General features: G+C 68.2%; 3 protein-coding genes across 5 annotated transcripts; 2 read left to right on the top strand and 1 right to left on the bottom strand.

The window, feature by feature from the left end:
- The first annotated feature begins 193 nt into the window (after window positions 1-193).
- On the top strand, window positions 194-5493 carry H696_05508 (hypothetical protein). 3 transcript variants are annotated; one of them, XM_009499332.1, is made up of 4 exons: window positions 194-219; window positions 607-760; window positions 1027-1107; window positions 1391-5493. In XM_009499332.1, exons 2-4 carry the CDS (start codon window positions 734-736, stop codon window positions 4691-4693), a joined length of 3411 nt encoding a protein of 1136 aa, XP_009497607.1. In that variant the 5' UTR covers window positions 194-219; window positions 607-733; the 3' UTR covers window positions 4694-5493. The 3 variants fall into 3 exon arrangements, with proteins under 3 accessions (XP_009497607.1, XP_009497608.1, XP_009497609.1); XM_009499333.1 differs by lacking the exon at window positions 194-219 and having other exon boundaries at window positions 734-760; window positions 1391-4023; window positions 4216-5493; XM_009499334.1 differs by lacking the exons at window positions 194-219; window positions 607-760 and having other exon boundaries at window positions 1002-1107.
- A 281-nt stretch (window positions 5494-5774) lies between these two features.
- On the bottom strand, window positions 5775-7911 carry H696_05509 (hypothetical protein). The gene is made up of 4 exons (XM_009499335.1): window positions 7535-7911; window positions 7268-7354; window positions 6522-7075; window positions 5775-6349 (listed from the first exon to the last, which is right to left on the bottom strand). Exons 1-4 carry the CDS (start codon window positions 7713-7715, stop codon window positions 5930-5932), a joined length of 1242 nt encoding a protein of 413 aa, XP_009497610.1. The 5' UTR covers window positions 7716-7911; the 3' UTR covers window positions 5775-5929.
- A 1360-nt stretch (window positions 7912-9271) lies between these two features.
- On the top strand, window positions 9272-11918 carry H696_05510 (fumarate hydratase, class II; the record flags this gene model as incomplete). Its single annotated transcript, XM_009499336.1, has 7 exons — window positions 9272-9488; window positions 9616-9703; window positions 9855-9886; window positions 9994-10234; window positions 10339-10467; window positions 10777-11418; window positions 11683-11918. Exons 1-7 carry the CDS (start codon window positions 9363-9365, stop codon window positions 11916-11918), a joined length of 1494 nt encoding a protein of 497 aa, XP_009497611.1. The 5' UTR covers window positions 9272-9362.
- Window positions 11919-12393: the final 475 nt, after the last annotated feature.

Raw genomic sequence — 12393 nt, forward strand, 5'->3', positions numbered from 1 at the left:
GGGGGGGGGGGGGGGGGGGGGGGGGGGGGGGGGGGGGGGGGGGGGGGGGTAGGTTAACCCGCAGAGGGAAGCACACTCGCGCCCCCGGGGGAGCCGCGGGCAACCGCATCTGAGACCAGACCCATGCGGGGGGCAGGAATATAAGAGCACCTCGTCAGCCAGCGGGAGGTACCTCAGCTCGCCAGATTGCTCCCCTCGCCACCCCTTGCTGTTTTCCAGGTATCCCCCACACGCGCCTCTTGTGTGCTGCTCCCCCGTCCCTCCCCTTTCCCCTCCCTCGCCCCTTTTGTTTTGGCACACCGCAGCCGCGCCTTGTGCGCGAGGCCGCCCGTGCATGCACACACGCAAGACATCCTTGCCCTGTGACCCTGCAGCCGGCACAGGATGTGCTTCTCCCCCGCCCTCCCCCCTGCGCCCCTCCTCGGGCTAGGCCAACCCGCGGGAGAGAGGGCCCCATCTTGTTGTGGGCAAAGAGCAATCAGCCCCCTCCCCGCGCATCCTTCCACACTTTCTCCCTCCGTCCCGTGCCTGGACAATTGTCCACTAACACTCTTGCCCATCGGCCGCACATTTCCCGTGGATGAATGGCCCCCCGCCCATGTGCAGATCCCCCAGGTTGGCAGGATCTCCTCTCCCCCACCTCCCCCTCCGTTTTCCCCCCACACGTCCACAGACACAGCCTGTGGCCTCCCTCTCCCCTGTGTGATCCCTTGACCGGATTGAAGCAGACACCATGAGCTTCAAGGAGAAGGTCAAGAAGGTGCGTCTCGCGCAGGGTCCTCATCTTGCTGGCTTTTTAGTCCACAGAGGCGCCCGCCACCCAGCCCGAGATATGGTGAATGTGCATCCATGTTAACCGTGCCCGTGTATCCGGCCTTCCCCGCCTGCTGTTGCTGCTGCTGTTGCTGCTGCTGCTGCTGCTGCTGCTGCTGCTGCTGCTGCTGTGGCTATTTGCGGCCTGCTCTCGCTCGCGCTCGCGCTCGCGCTCCGGGCCGCCAACGCTTCACACGACGCGTCCGCCTCCAGTGGGGCTACCGCAAGGCCGGTAAGCCCTACTCTTCTCATCCCAACACGGCCCCAACCATCGAGTTCCAGGCCCTGGAGATGGTGCGTGCCCCTTCCTTTCTCGCCGCATGCCCCCGCTGTGCCCGCCTCGCCTCGAGATGCGGCACATACCGGCTGGCGGCCGGTGCGCAGCCGAGACGGGGACCGCGGCAGGCAGGGCACCCTTTCCCCCACCACCCATGCACTCTTGGGCCTCTGGCCTGGCGACACCTCGGGGCTGGCCCTCGCCCGTGCCACCTGTGGCTGGCGCGCCTCACCCTACGGGATATGGCGTTTCTGCGCACTGACATCCATTCAATGTCCCCCACCCCTCCCCCTCGGCCAGATGACTGAGCGCAAGCAGGTTGTCCTGGGCAAGCTCAATGAGGAGGTCCGGAACTTCCTCCAGTCGCAGCGCTACCGGTCCAATGCCCTGCCGGACCTGTCCAACCAGCCGGGCCCCACCCTGCTGGGCCGGATGATGATCAACTGCGGCTGCGAGCTGCCGGAGGACTCCAACTACGGCAACACCCTGATCAAGGCCGGTGCGGCCATGGAGCGCGTCGGCCATGTGATGGCCGAGCAGGAGTCCATCATTCGCGAGCGCTTTGTCCGGCCCCTGGTCAAGGTGCTGGATGAGGATGTCCGCCTGTTCGAGCACGAGCGCCGCAAGCTGGACGACCGCCGGTCGGAGTTCGAGTCGGCCCAGAACCACCTGAACGGCCGCCGCCACGACCTGGACGCCGAGACCAGCATGATCACCGCGCGCAATCGCTATGAGCAGTCGCTGCGCGTGCTCCAGGACACCATGCTCCGGATTAACATGCGCGAGGGCGAGGAAATCGAGTCGACCCGCATCTTTGTGGAGACCCTGCGCGATGCGTATGCCTTCGCCGCGCACATCCTGGACGATGCGCTGCCGACCCTGGACGACCCGGATGTCCGCGGGCCGCGCATGTACCGGCCCCTGGCCCAGATGCCGCCGGAGACGCGCATCCGCCTGACGGCCGCCTCGCAGACGGCCCCCTACCAGCTGCAGATGCCATCCAACAACAGCTATGTCTATGCTCTGGATGGCCCGACGTCGCCGCTGCGCCCGCTGGCCTCCTTCGAGGGGATGCCCTGCGCCGATCGGGCTTGCCCGCAATATGGCGTCCCCCACAGCTCGGTGTACCACCTGCCGGACCCGGCTGCCCACTTGGCCCTGAGCGAGCCGCTGGGCGCCGGCATGGGCAGCAGCGACCGCCGTCGGTTCCTGCACCGGAGCCGGCACTACTTCCGCAACCCGAATGTCGACCCGAACTCCGGCGAGGGCAGCAGCTCGCCGCGGGCCTTCCGCCGGTCGAGCTCCTCCTCCGGCGGTAGCTACGGCTCCTCCTCCTCCAGCAGCGGCCGTCGGACCTCCACCAGCGACATGGTGGACAAGCATGGCATCATGCCGCCGCCGGCGCCCTACTCGCCGACCGTGCCGTTTGCCAGCATCCCGGGCACCACCGCCGGCATGATGGCCGGCGATCCGAACTCCGCCGGCATCACCTACGAGGGGATCGGCCATGCATCCATGCTGGCCGGCGGCAGTGCTCCCACCTCGGCTCGCGGCGGCCGGATGGGCCACCACCCGCACCACCACCCGCACCACCACCCGCACCACCACTCGCACCACCACTCGCACCATGGCATGGAGCCGCCCCTGTCGCCGACCTTCGACCGGCACATGGCGGCCGGGTCGATCCCCATGTCGGCCGGCCACTCCGGCATGCGCCCGGCCCACGGTGACACCTACAGCACCAGCAACACCATCCCCGGGCACCCGACCATGCGCGTGCACAGCGCGGTGACCGACGCCCCGGCGCACATTCCCCTGTCGCCGTACGGGGCCACGGCCAAGTATGGCGGCGTGTCGGGCGAGCAGGCGTCCATGGCCACCCCGGCCGGCGGCCACCACCACCACCGTCACCACCACCACCATGGCGGCCACAAGCACCACCAGCATGAGCACCACTCCATCCACTCGGCCGGGGGGGAGATCATCCCGGTGCACTACCAGAAGCCCATCGGTGCCGGGCGCCGCGTGACCCGGTCTACCAGCAGCATGAGCGGCACCAGCGCCCATGAGCAGCAGCACCACCACCACCAGCACCAACTCCACCGCGGGGGCTCGATGCACGGGCGCCCGGCCGGGGAGATGATCGTCGGCGGGGACCCCACCCTGATGGTGGACAACATCAGCATCAGCGGCGGTAGCCTGCATGGGCGCCGCCACGCGGGCAGCTCCTCCGGGAGCATGTCCCGCCGCCGGGACCTGTCCAAGGACATGGACAACATGCACCTGCACAGCCGGTCGGCCAGCACCGGCTCCGGGGCCGGCGCCACCGGCAACCACTATGCCCACCACCCGCGCTACCAGGTGGAGGAGTTCTCCGACGAGGACCTCGACGAGGTGCTGGAGATGGGCGACTTCTCCGATGACGATGACGACATCACCGGGGTCATCCAGTTCGAGCAGCAGCACTCCAACACCGGGGCCACCCTGTCCTCCACGCGCATGGCCGCCCGGTCGGACAGCGGCAATGTCATGTCGGTCTTCAACGAGACCAAGGCCTTCGACCCGGAGTCCGGCGCGCACTTCACGCACGACGAGTACATCCATGCCAGCACCGGCGCCGGGCGTCATGAGGACTCCTCGCGCGAGAACATCGTCATGATGGTCATGGCGGCCGAGCAGCGCGATGAGGATGCCGAACACATGGGCGGCTCCTCGGCCGCCGGCTCCGGCGGCATCCGCGGCGGCAAGCAGCGCCCCGCCGGTTCCTCCAACACCCGTTCCAGCCGCAACGGCCAGGGAAAAGTCGCGCGTGATGGGCTCACTTCCTCTAAGGGCACCAGTTCTGCTTCTGGTGGAGTCCCATCACTGCACAACACCCTTAAGCAGCAGCAGCAGTCGTCCTCGCACATGATGGCCGGTGGCGCCTTTGAGGAGTACGAGTCCCAGCACATGTCGCAGCACCACCACCAGTCCCACGCTGGCGGAGCCGGCAAGGCGCAGCACGGTGGCAAGGGATCGGCCGCCCGCATGGGCGCCGGCCCGGCCGCCGGTCGCGACTTCAAGCTCCAAGGCACCGCCAGCGGGGAGAGCCCGATCATGACTAACACCGTGATCGTGGACTCCAGCGCCGCGCCGGCCAGCTTCGATGGCGGCAGCATGCACCACCACCACCAGTACCAGCAGCAGCAGACCAACAATTGGTCCTCCTCGCGGTCGGGCGGCGCTTCGCGCTCCCACGGCTCCCGCCGCACCACCAGCGGCAGCGCCCACTTGGCCGACTCCTACCACCAGGGGGGCTCCGCCTCCTCCTCGAGCATGATGAACCAGCGCTATGAGTTCTCCCCATCCGGCACCTCGCGGCACCAGCAGACCGGCGGCTCGTCGTCCATGCGCGGCGGCAGCGGCGGCCAGCAGCACTATGCCGCCGCCCGTGGAGGGAGGTCCTACGACCACTATGACACCATGACCGGTGACCATGGCGGCGGCGGCGGCGGCGGCGGCGGCCAGCACCATCCCCAGATGTCGGCCGAGGGCCAGGCCCTGCGTGAGGCTCTTCTGGAGCAGGTCCGCAGCCACCCCTTCTCGCATGATGATCACCATTGAGTGTGGTGCAGGCGGGGGAGAGCCGGCTTGGTGTGTTCGTGCCGGAGCCGCGCGCCGCCACGGCGGCTGCTGTAGCCCCCCCCCCCTCTGGATGTGAGATAAGGGCGCATGTGTGCGGGGCGCGCCCCGCGCCATGTGCGCGTGGCTATGTGGAGAAGTGCACACGGGGGACCACACGTGTGTCCGTGTGCGACCCTGTCGCGTGCATGCGCCTCTCCCCCCCCCCCTCCCGCATCTCCCTCTCCCTGCGCCTGTGCTTTCCCCCCTCTACCAAGGGGGAGAGAGCGGCAGAGCCGCGCGGGGGGTCATGTGTGTGCGGAATGTGGGGGGGCGAGAGGGAGAGACATTCGGCGCGTGTGCGTGCGATGCACCGTGAATGTGCTTTTTTGTGTGGCACCAGGGGAGTACCTCGGCCCGGGGAGAAAGACGCGGAAGATGAGCAGGGGAGCGGTGGGGAGGGGTGCTGTGTGCCCCCGAGATGTGGCGGACCTCCCTCCTCCATCCCCCCCCCCCTCTTCCCTCTCTCCCTCTTGGGAGAATGAGCGAGAGAGAGGGGGTCGAAAGACAACAAAGAGACGGGACGTCCCTCCACGCTGTGGCAGACGACAAGAGGGCCGTGCGCCTTGTGTGTGTCTCGGTGCCGCGTTGTGGGAGGGGATTGCCCCCCCTCTGCCACCCTTTTTTCCCCTCTCCATCTCGCCCTCTCGATGTCGCGCGCATGTACGGCCCCCTCTGCTGTCCTCCTGTGTGAGGGCGCGCGCGCACCTCACGTGTAAAAATAAATATGTGTTGCAAGACGAGTTGTCCCTCGCGCATACGGGGGGGGGGGGGGGGGGGGGACAGCCGGCACGGAGCCATCCGGAGGCAGGGGGGGGGGGGCGACAGCAGCCCGGGGGAGAGAGAGAGAGGGGGGGGGGGGGAAAATGCGGCTGGGGGGGGGGGGGGCCGGAGGGAGGGGGGAGGGGGGCGCCGGGGGGGGGGGGGGGGAACGTAATGAAGAGACGGGGGGCTTGGGACATATATGCGCCGACGGGGGAAGCGGGACGTGGGGGTGGGAGAGAGGGAGACTCACGGCTGGACATGGAGAGAGGGGAGAGTGTTATTGTGAAATGGGGGAGGGGGATCTATGCTGCTGGCTGGGACACAGCTGGGGCGGCAGGGGCCCCAGCCTGTGTGACATCCCCTGCAGGGGGGACGGGCCGGGAAAGGGAGAAAGATGGCAGGCGAGCAGGTGGCCTAGAAGCCAGCGGCATCGAAGGCCTTGGCCAGCTGCTCGGCGGCCTCCTTGCTGGCGACCGGCTTCTTCGGCAGGGCCACGGTGAAGACCACCTCCAGGAAGCCGCGCTCCGAAGCACCACCCTCGTGCACCGGCAGACCGAGCCCCGGCAGGCGCATGCGCTCATTGTGCTGGACCGGGGCGACGGTGGCCCCGGGGCCGGCCGGCTGCCGGGAGACCTTGAACTTACTGCCATCCAGGTGGGTGAACTCCTTGTCGAAGCCGAGGAGCGCCTCGCGCAGGGTCAGCTCCACATTCATCAGCAGGTGGGGGGCCTTCTTGATGGGCCGCTCGAAGAGGGGATGCGGCTCGGTGGATAGCTTGATGAGCAGGCTACCGGGCATGTGATCGGGGTGGAAGTCGGCCTGCGAGTCGAAGGTCTGCGTATGCCGGGGCATTGGGAGGGGGGAGGGATGAGTGTGTGTGTGTGTGTGTGTGTCAGAAGCTGCCTGTGTGAGGCACATCAGAAAGAGGAGGAGGAAGAGGAAGAAGAAGAAGGACACTCATGTGGGAGAACGGCTGGAGGGGGAGGGGGGAGGCAGCCAAACGCACCACCATGTGCCCGTCCGGCACGCCGGGCTCGACAGTCAGAACGATGCGACGCTCGCCGCGCTCAACGCGCTTGCCGCCGCACGCGGCACAGGTTTGGGTGATGACGCGGCCGCGGCCGGCGCATGAACGACACGTTTGCCGGCGCTGGATGAACATCCCCGGGGCCACTTGCTCCTGGCCAACGGTGGAGCCCTGGCCCTTGCAGACCTTGCATTCGCCCACATGCTCCGGGGACTTGGCCCCGGTGCCGGAGCACTTGGGGCAGGCGTGCTGCTGGTTCAGCAACAGCGGGATCTCCCGGCCGGAGAAGATGTCCGCCAGGCTGACTGGCACCTCAATGTAGGAGTCCGGGCCCTTGGGGATGCCACCGCGGGCCCCATGGGCGTGCCCATGGCCCTGGTTGTGACCGAACATGCCGCCGAAGAAGCCGAACGGATCCCACATGCCATCGCCACCGCCGCCCTGCTGCTGCTGCTGCTGCATCTTGGTGAGGCCCTCCTCGCCGTACTGGTCGTAGACGGCCTTCTTTTCGGGGTCGTTGAGGATCTCGTAGGCTAGGGGCGGGGAGGGGGGGGGGGGGGGGGGGGGGGTTTGGGGGGCGGGGGGGGGGGGGGGGGCGTTGGGGGGGGGGGGGGGGGGGGGGGGGGGGGGGGGGGGGGGGGGGGGGGGGGGGGGGGGAGGAAGGGATTAGCTGACGCCGTGAGGAGGGGCGGGAAAGGGGCAGGGGGAGGATTGCCGCCACATACCGGCATTAATTTGCATGTATAGCTCGGCGGCGGCGCGATCGCCGGGGTTCTTATCCGGGTGGTACTCGCGGGACTTGGCGCGGAAGGCTGGACACGGTGCGAAGGGCGGACAGGGAGCGGGGCGGGAATCAGCATGCGGACGGGGAGCGGGGCGAGCGGAATACAGGGCCGGGCAGCCATGGATGCGGGGCTCCTCCGGGCCGGCCTGCGGGCGCGCGCCGGCTCCAGGACCCGCACGCGTGCCAGGCCCACCACAAGCAAACGCACCCTTCTTGATGTCGGCGGCCGAGGAACCACGGCTCACGCCAAGCAGCGCATAGTAATCTGCTCCCTTGGCCTGGGCGACGTCGGCCTGCAGGGCCAGCAGGGCCAGCATGCCCAGGACAAGGAGCACGCTCAGGGACAGCAGGCGCCTCGCGCCGCCGAAGGGCGACATTGTCAACGACATCTCGCTTTTCCTCAGATGGATCCCGCCGGGGTGGGTGGATGTGCTTTGCGGCCAGGCGCGCGCGCGGGAGGGGGGTGGGGAGGAGGAAAAAGGGGAAAAGTGCGGGGGAGGGGGCGGAGGAGGAGGGAAGGAAGAGTAGGTGGGGAATGGCGGCCTGGGGCCGGGCCCGGGCCGGGCTGGTCGGCGCCCTTTTTGCCGGCGCCCCTGTGCGGACGCGCCAGGGCCCGCCGCCAGGCAGGACCGACTCCCCACTCTCGTCGGGCGAGGCCGCCGGGCGCCGCCGCCACCGCCGCCGCTAGGGACCAGTGGTCTCAGGGGGGAGGGGGGATGCCCCTGGACTCTGGGAGATCACCCCCCTCTCCCCTTGGCGGATCTCCCACCGGAGAGGCCACTGGGGGGACGATGGCCCGGGCGAGGCGTCACCGAGTCGGCCCGACGCCGGTCCCCCTCCGACGCGAATGTCAGGACGCATCGGACCCCGCGGCTTGACGCCGGTCGCCCGGTCGCCTCCTCCCCGAGGCCGGGCTCGCCTCTCGAGCGCGAACGGCGAAACGAACAACACCCAAACACTTCGACGGCCCTGGGAACATCCGTCGCCGGGGCGCCCCCCGTGGAGCGGGCCCCGGGGATACTCGGCGCGCGGATGTGTGAATGTGCCGCAATGTGCGCGAACGCGCGCCCCCCCCCCCCCGGAAGGCGGCTCCTCGCAAGGTGTTTTATTTTTTTCCCCCCCAGGGCCAATCATCCGGCTCCATCTGTAAAAGGGGTCAGGCGTGATGTGACCCCCTTGGGCGTGACCCCGTGTCGTGTGATACCCCCTGCGCGAGGTGCCGCCTCATGGGGCCTTTGGGGGCGTCCTGCCTGTGCGCCGCCGCCGCGCGGCGACCTGACTCGCGGACACCGGGCAAGTGGCCTGGCGCAGGCGCCAGCCGGCCGACCCAAGTTATCCTGGGCAGGCTGCCCCGGCCAACGCGGCCTGTGGGGGAACCGGTTGAAGTCATTGTGGTGTTAGAGCCCCGCGCCGGCGCGGGGCAGCCAGCGCAACGTGCTGATCGCCCAACCCCCGGCGTGTCCCCCACCGGACGGTGCTGGAAGGAAGGCCACGAGAGGGGCCGGCCGGGCGGAAGCCATATGCAAATGACACTGGACAGGCCGGACTGGGCCAGCGGGAGCACCCGGCCCAGAGGGAGCTCGATCTGGCCCGGGCGCGCTCCACCAGCCGTGCCCACTGCGCGGCGACGGATCGGCGCGGGGCCCATCATGCCCCTCTGGCGATGGGGCGGGCTGGATGGGGGCGGGAGGGGGGGGGAGGGGGGGGGGGGGCGACACGAGCTGAACCCTGTTCGCCCGGAGAAGGATTACCTGATGTCCTCGGCCGCCCCAATCCGGGGGCAACGGCGGTGGCGCAGGAGGCCATCTTAGCATCTAGCACGCGCGCGTCCCTCCCCGCGCGCCTCTCCCACTCGCACCGTCTCCGGTGCCCGAGCCCACACATGCGCCCCGGGCTCAAGAGGCACGATGGTGGGAAGGTGGCCGCCCGGGCGGAAGGGGGGCAACCCCTTTCCACTCCCCCTCCCTGCCACTTTCGCTCGCCTCCCTTTGTGTCCCTACGCATCGACATAGACACATCCATATACATACCTCGCCATGACGTCGCACAGTGCCCCCCATCATCCGACTGGTAGCCCGCTCACAGGGTTCCCCGTGCCCCAGCTCGCCGTTCCGGGCGTGGCTCCCGGGGCCACGCGCCAGGAGTCCGACACCATGGGCTCGGTGCGAATCCATCGCCGCGCTTTGCTTGCATGCCCCCTTGTCGCCGGCTGAAGGCTAACCCCGGTGACCGCTCTCGCCTTCGCTTGTGCCCATGTCCCTCGCTCGCCGTCCCGCCGGCGGTCCCCAGATTGCCGTTCCCGCGGACCGGTATTGGGGCGCCCAGACCCAGCGGTCGCTGGACAACTTCGCCATCGGCAACGATGTCTTCCCACGGGGTGCGCACCGCGACACGGGCAAGCGCACACACACACACACACACACACACACACACACACACACACACACACACGCACGCACGCACGCACGCATGCGCCAGCGGGGGGGGCCTCCTGCCGGATACTGACCTTTGTTTGTCCTTTGCCGCAGAGATGATTCGTGCGCTGGGCATCCTGAAGAAGGTTCGTACTTCGCCGCCCGATGCTCGGCCAGCATGTGCCCTCATATTGACCCTGTGCCGGTCCTCGGCCCCGGCCCCTTTCGCCCTTTTCCCCCCCTGGCTTTGCAGTCGACGGCCATCACCAACGCCAAGCTCGGCCTGCTGCCGCAGAATCTGGCGGACCTGATCATTGCGGCGGCCGACGAGGTGATCTCCGGGCAGCTGGACTCGCACTTCCCGCTGAAGATCTGGCAAACCGGCTCCGGGACCCAGACCAACATGAACACCAACGAGGTGATTTCCAACCGAGCCATCGAGGCGGCCGGCGGTGTGCTTGGCTCCAAGAAGCCGGTCCACCCGAATGACCACGGTGCGCGCAGCATGTCACCTCACCTTGGTCCGGGGGCCGCTGTTTGCTGACTGCCCTTGTCGCGGCTTCCCGGACGCAACGTCCCCTCCCCTCGGCACCCTCAGTCAACATGAGCCAGTCCTCCAACGACACCTTCCCGACGGCCATGCACATTGCCGTGGCCGAGCAGGTCCATCACAAGCTCCTGCCCGAGGTGCGCCTGCTGCTGGCGGCCATCCAGCAGAAGGTCGAAGGTACGCGTGCATATGTGTGGGTCATGCGTGTGATGCTGTTGCCGCTGCTGCTGCTGCTGCTGCTGCTGTTGTTGTTGCCGCTGCTGCTGCTGTTGCCGCTGCTGCTGCTGCTGTTGCCGCTGCTGCTGCTGCTGCTGCCGCTGCTGCTGCCGCTGCTGCCGCTGCTGCTGCTGCTGCTGTTGCCGCTGCTGCTGCTGTTACCGCTGCTGCTGCTGTTGTCGCTGCTGTTGCTCTGCTGACGATGATGATGATCTCGCCGGCCCCCTATGCTCACCTCCCTCTCCCCGCCCCCTGCTTTTGCCGGCCCAGCCTTCCAGCACATCATCAAGATCGGCCGCACCCACCTGCAGGATGCCACCCCTTTGACCATGGGCCAGGCGTTCAGCTCGTTTGCCTCGCAGCTGGAGCAGGCCCTGCACGCGATCGAGGTGAACCTGACCGGGGTGCTGGCGCTGGCCATCGGCGGGACGGCCGTCGGGACGGGGCTCAATGCGCCGGTTGGCTTTGCAGAGGGCGCCGCGGCGGCCATCGCCGCCGAGACCGGGCTGCCATTTGTGAGCGCCCCCAACAAGTTTGCCGCCCTGTCCGGGCATGAGGCCCTGTCGGCCCTGCACGGGGGCGGCCTGCGGACGCTGGCCGTGGCCCTGACCAAGATCGCCAATGACATTCGCCTGCTGGGATCCGGGCCGCGGTCCGGCCTGGGGGAGCTCAACCTGCCGGCCAATGAGCCCGGGTCGTCCATCATGCCGGGCAAGGTGAACCCCACCCAGTGCGAGGCCCTGACCATGGTGTGCGCGCAGGTTCTGGGCAATGACGCGGCCGTGGCCATCGGCGCCATGAACGGCCACATGGAGCTGAATGTGTACAAGCCGCTGATCCTGCGCAACGTTCTGGAGTCCACGCGCCTGCTGGCCGACAGCATGCGGTCCTTCCGGGTGCATTGCGTTGAGGGTGCGTGCTGTGGGCAGCTGGCTGTCTCCCTCTCTCTCTCTCTCTCTCTCTCTCTCTCTTCCCCTTTCCGAAGAGAGCCCACCATGCCTTCTCCCTCCTGCCCATTCCCCTTGCCTGTGCCCTGGTTGTCCTTGGTGGCCTGCATGGGCCCCATGCGTGGCCTCTTCCTGGCATGGGGGCACTCCTGCTCCCCCTTTGCTTGCTCTCTCTCTCCATGTCTCCCCCCCTTCCCTCCCTTACACACGCACACACACACACCTCCAGGTATCACCGCGAACGAGACGCGCATTCGCGAGCACCTCAACAACTCCCTGATGCTGGTGACCGCCCTGGCGCCGCACATTGGCTACGAGAAGGCCGCCGCCATCGCGTATCGTGCCTTCGAGACCGGCGGCACCCTGCGCGCCGTGGCCATCGAGGGGGGCTATGTCACCGGCGAGGAGTTCGACCGCTGGGTCGACCCGGCGGCCATGTGCGCCCCAGGCGCGGGCAACGCATGAAAGGCAGGCCACCGCGCCCATGCGCGGTGCGCGCCATGATGCCGCACTGCCCCCTTGCCCCAGCCCCGCCGAACAAGGGGCCACAAGAAGAGGACACGGCTGTGTGGGAGACACTTCGATATGCCATTTTTTTTCCCCCTCCACTCCCACCCTCTTTGCCCTCTTCTCTCCCCATCTGTCTTTGGCCTCGCCTGGTGGAAAGGTCACCGAGGGGAGGGGCCAGACTGCCTCCTGCTCCCTCCTCGCCGCCGCCGCCGCCGCCGCCTGCACGGAGAAAACAGCGGTGTTCCACCAAATACACCTGTCCCCGGATTCCGCGTTTGCGTGACCATGGTCATGATGGTGGTCGCGTGATCTTCTCAGAATGCGCGCCCAGGGCGGCACGCCGCAAGCGCGTTACCGCCTCTGACCGCCAAGAGAAGAGAGGTGCATGCTTTGTGGCGTGGGCGGGGGGAGAAACAGGAAATCGCATTGC

The sequence above is a fragment of the Fonticula alba genome, assembly GCF_000388065.1.
Source record: "Fonticula alba strain ATCC 38817 unplaced genomic scaffold supercont2.11, whole genome shotgun sequence".
NCBI lineage: Eukaryota > Rotosphaerida > Fonticulaceae > Fonticula > Fonticula alba.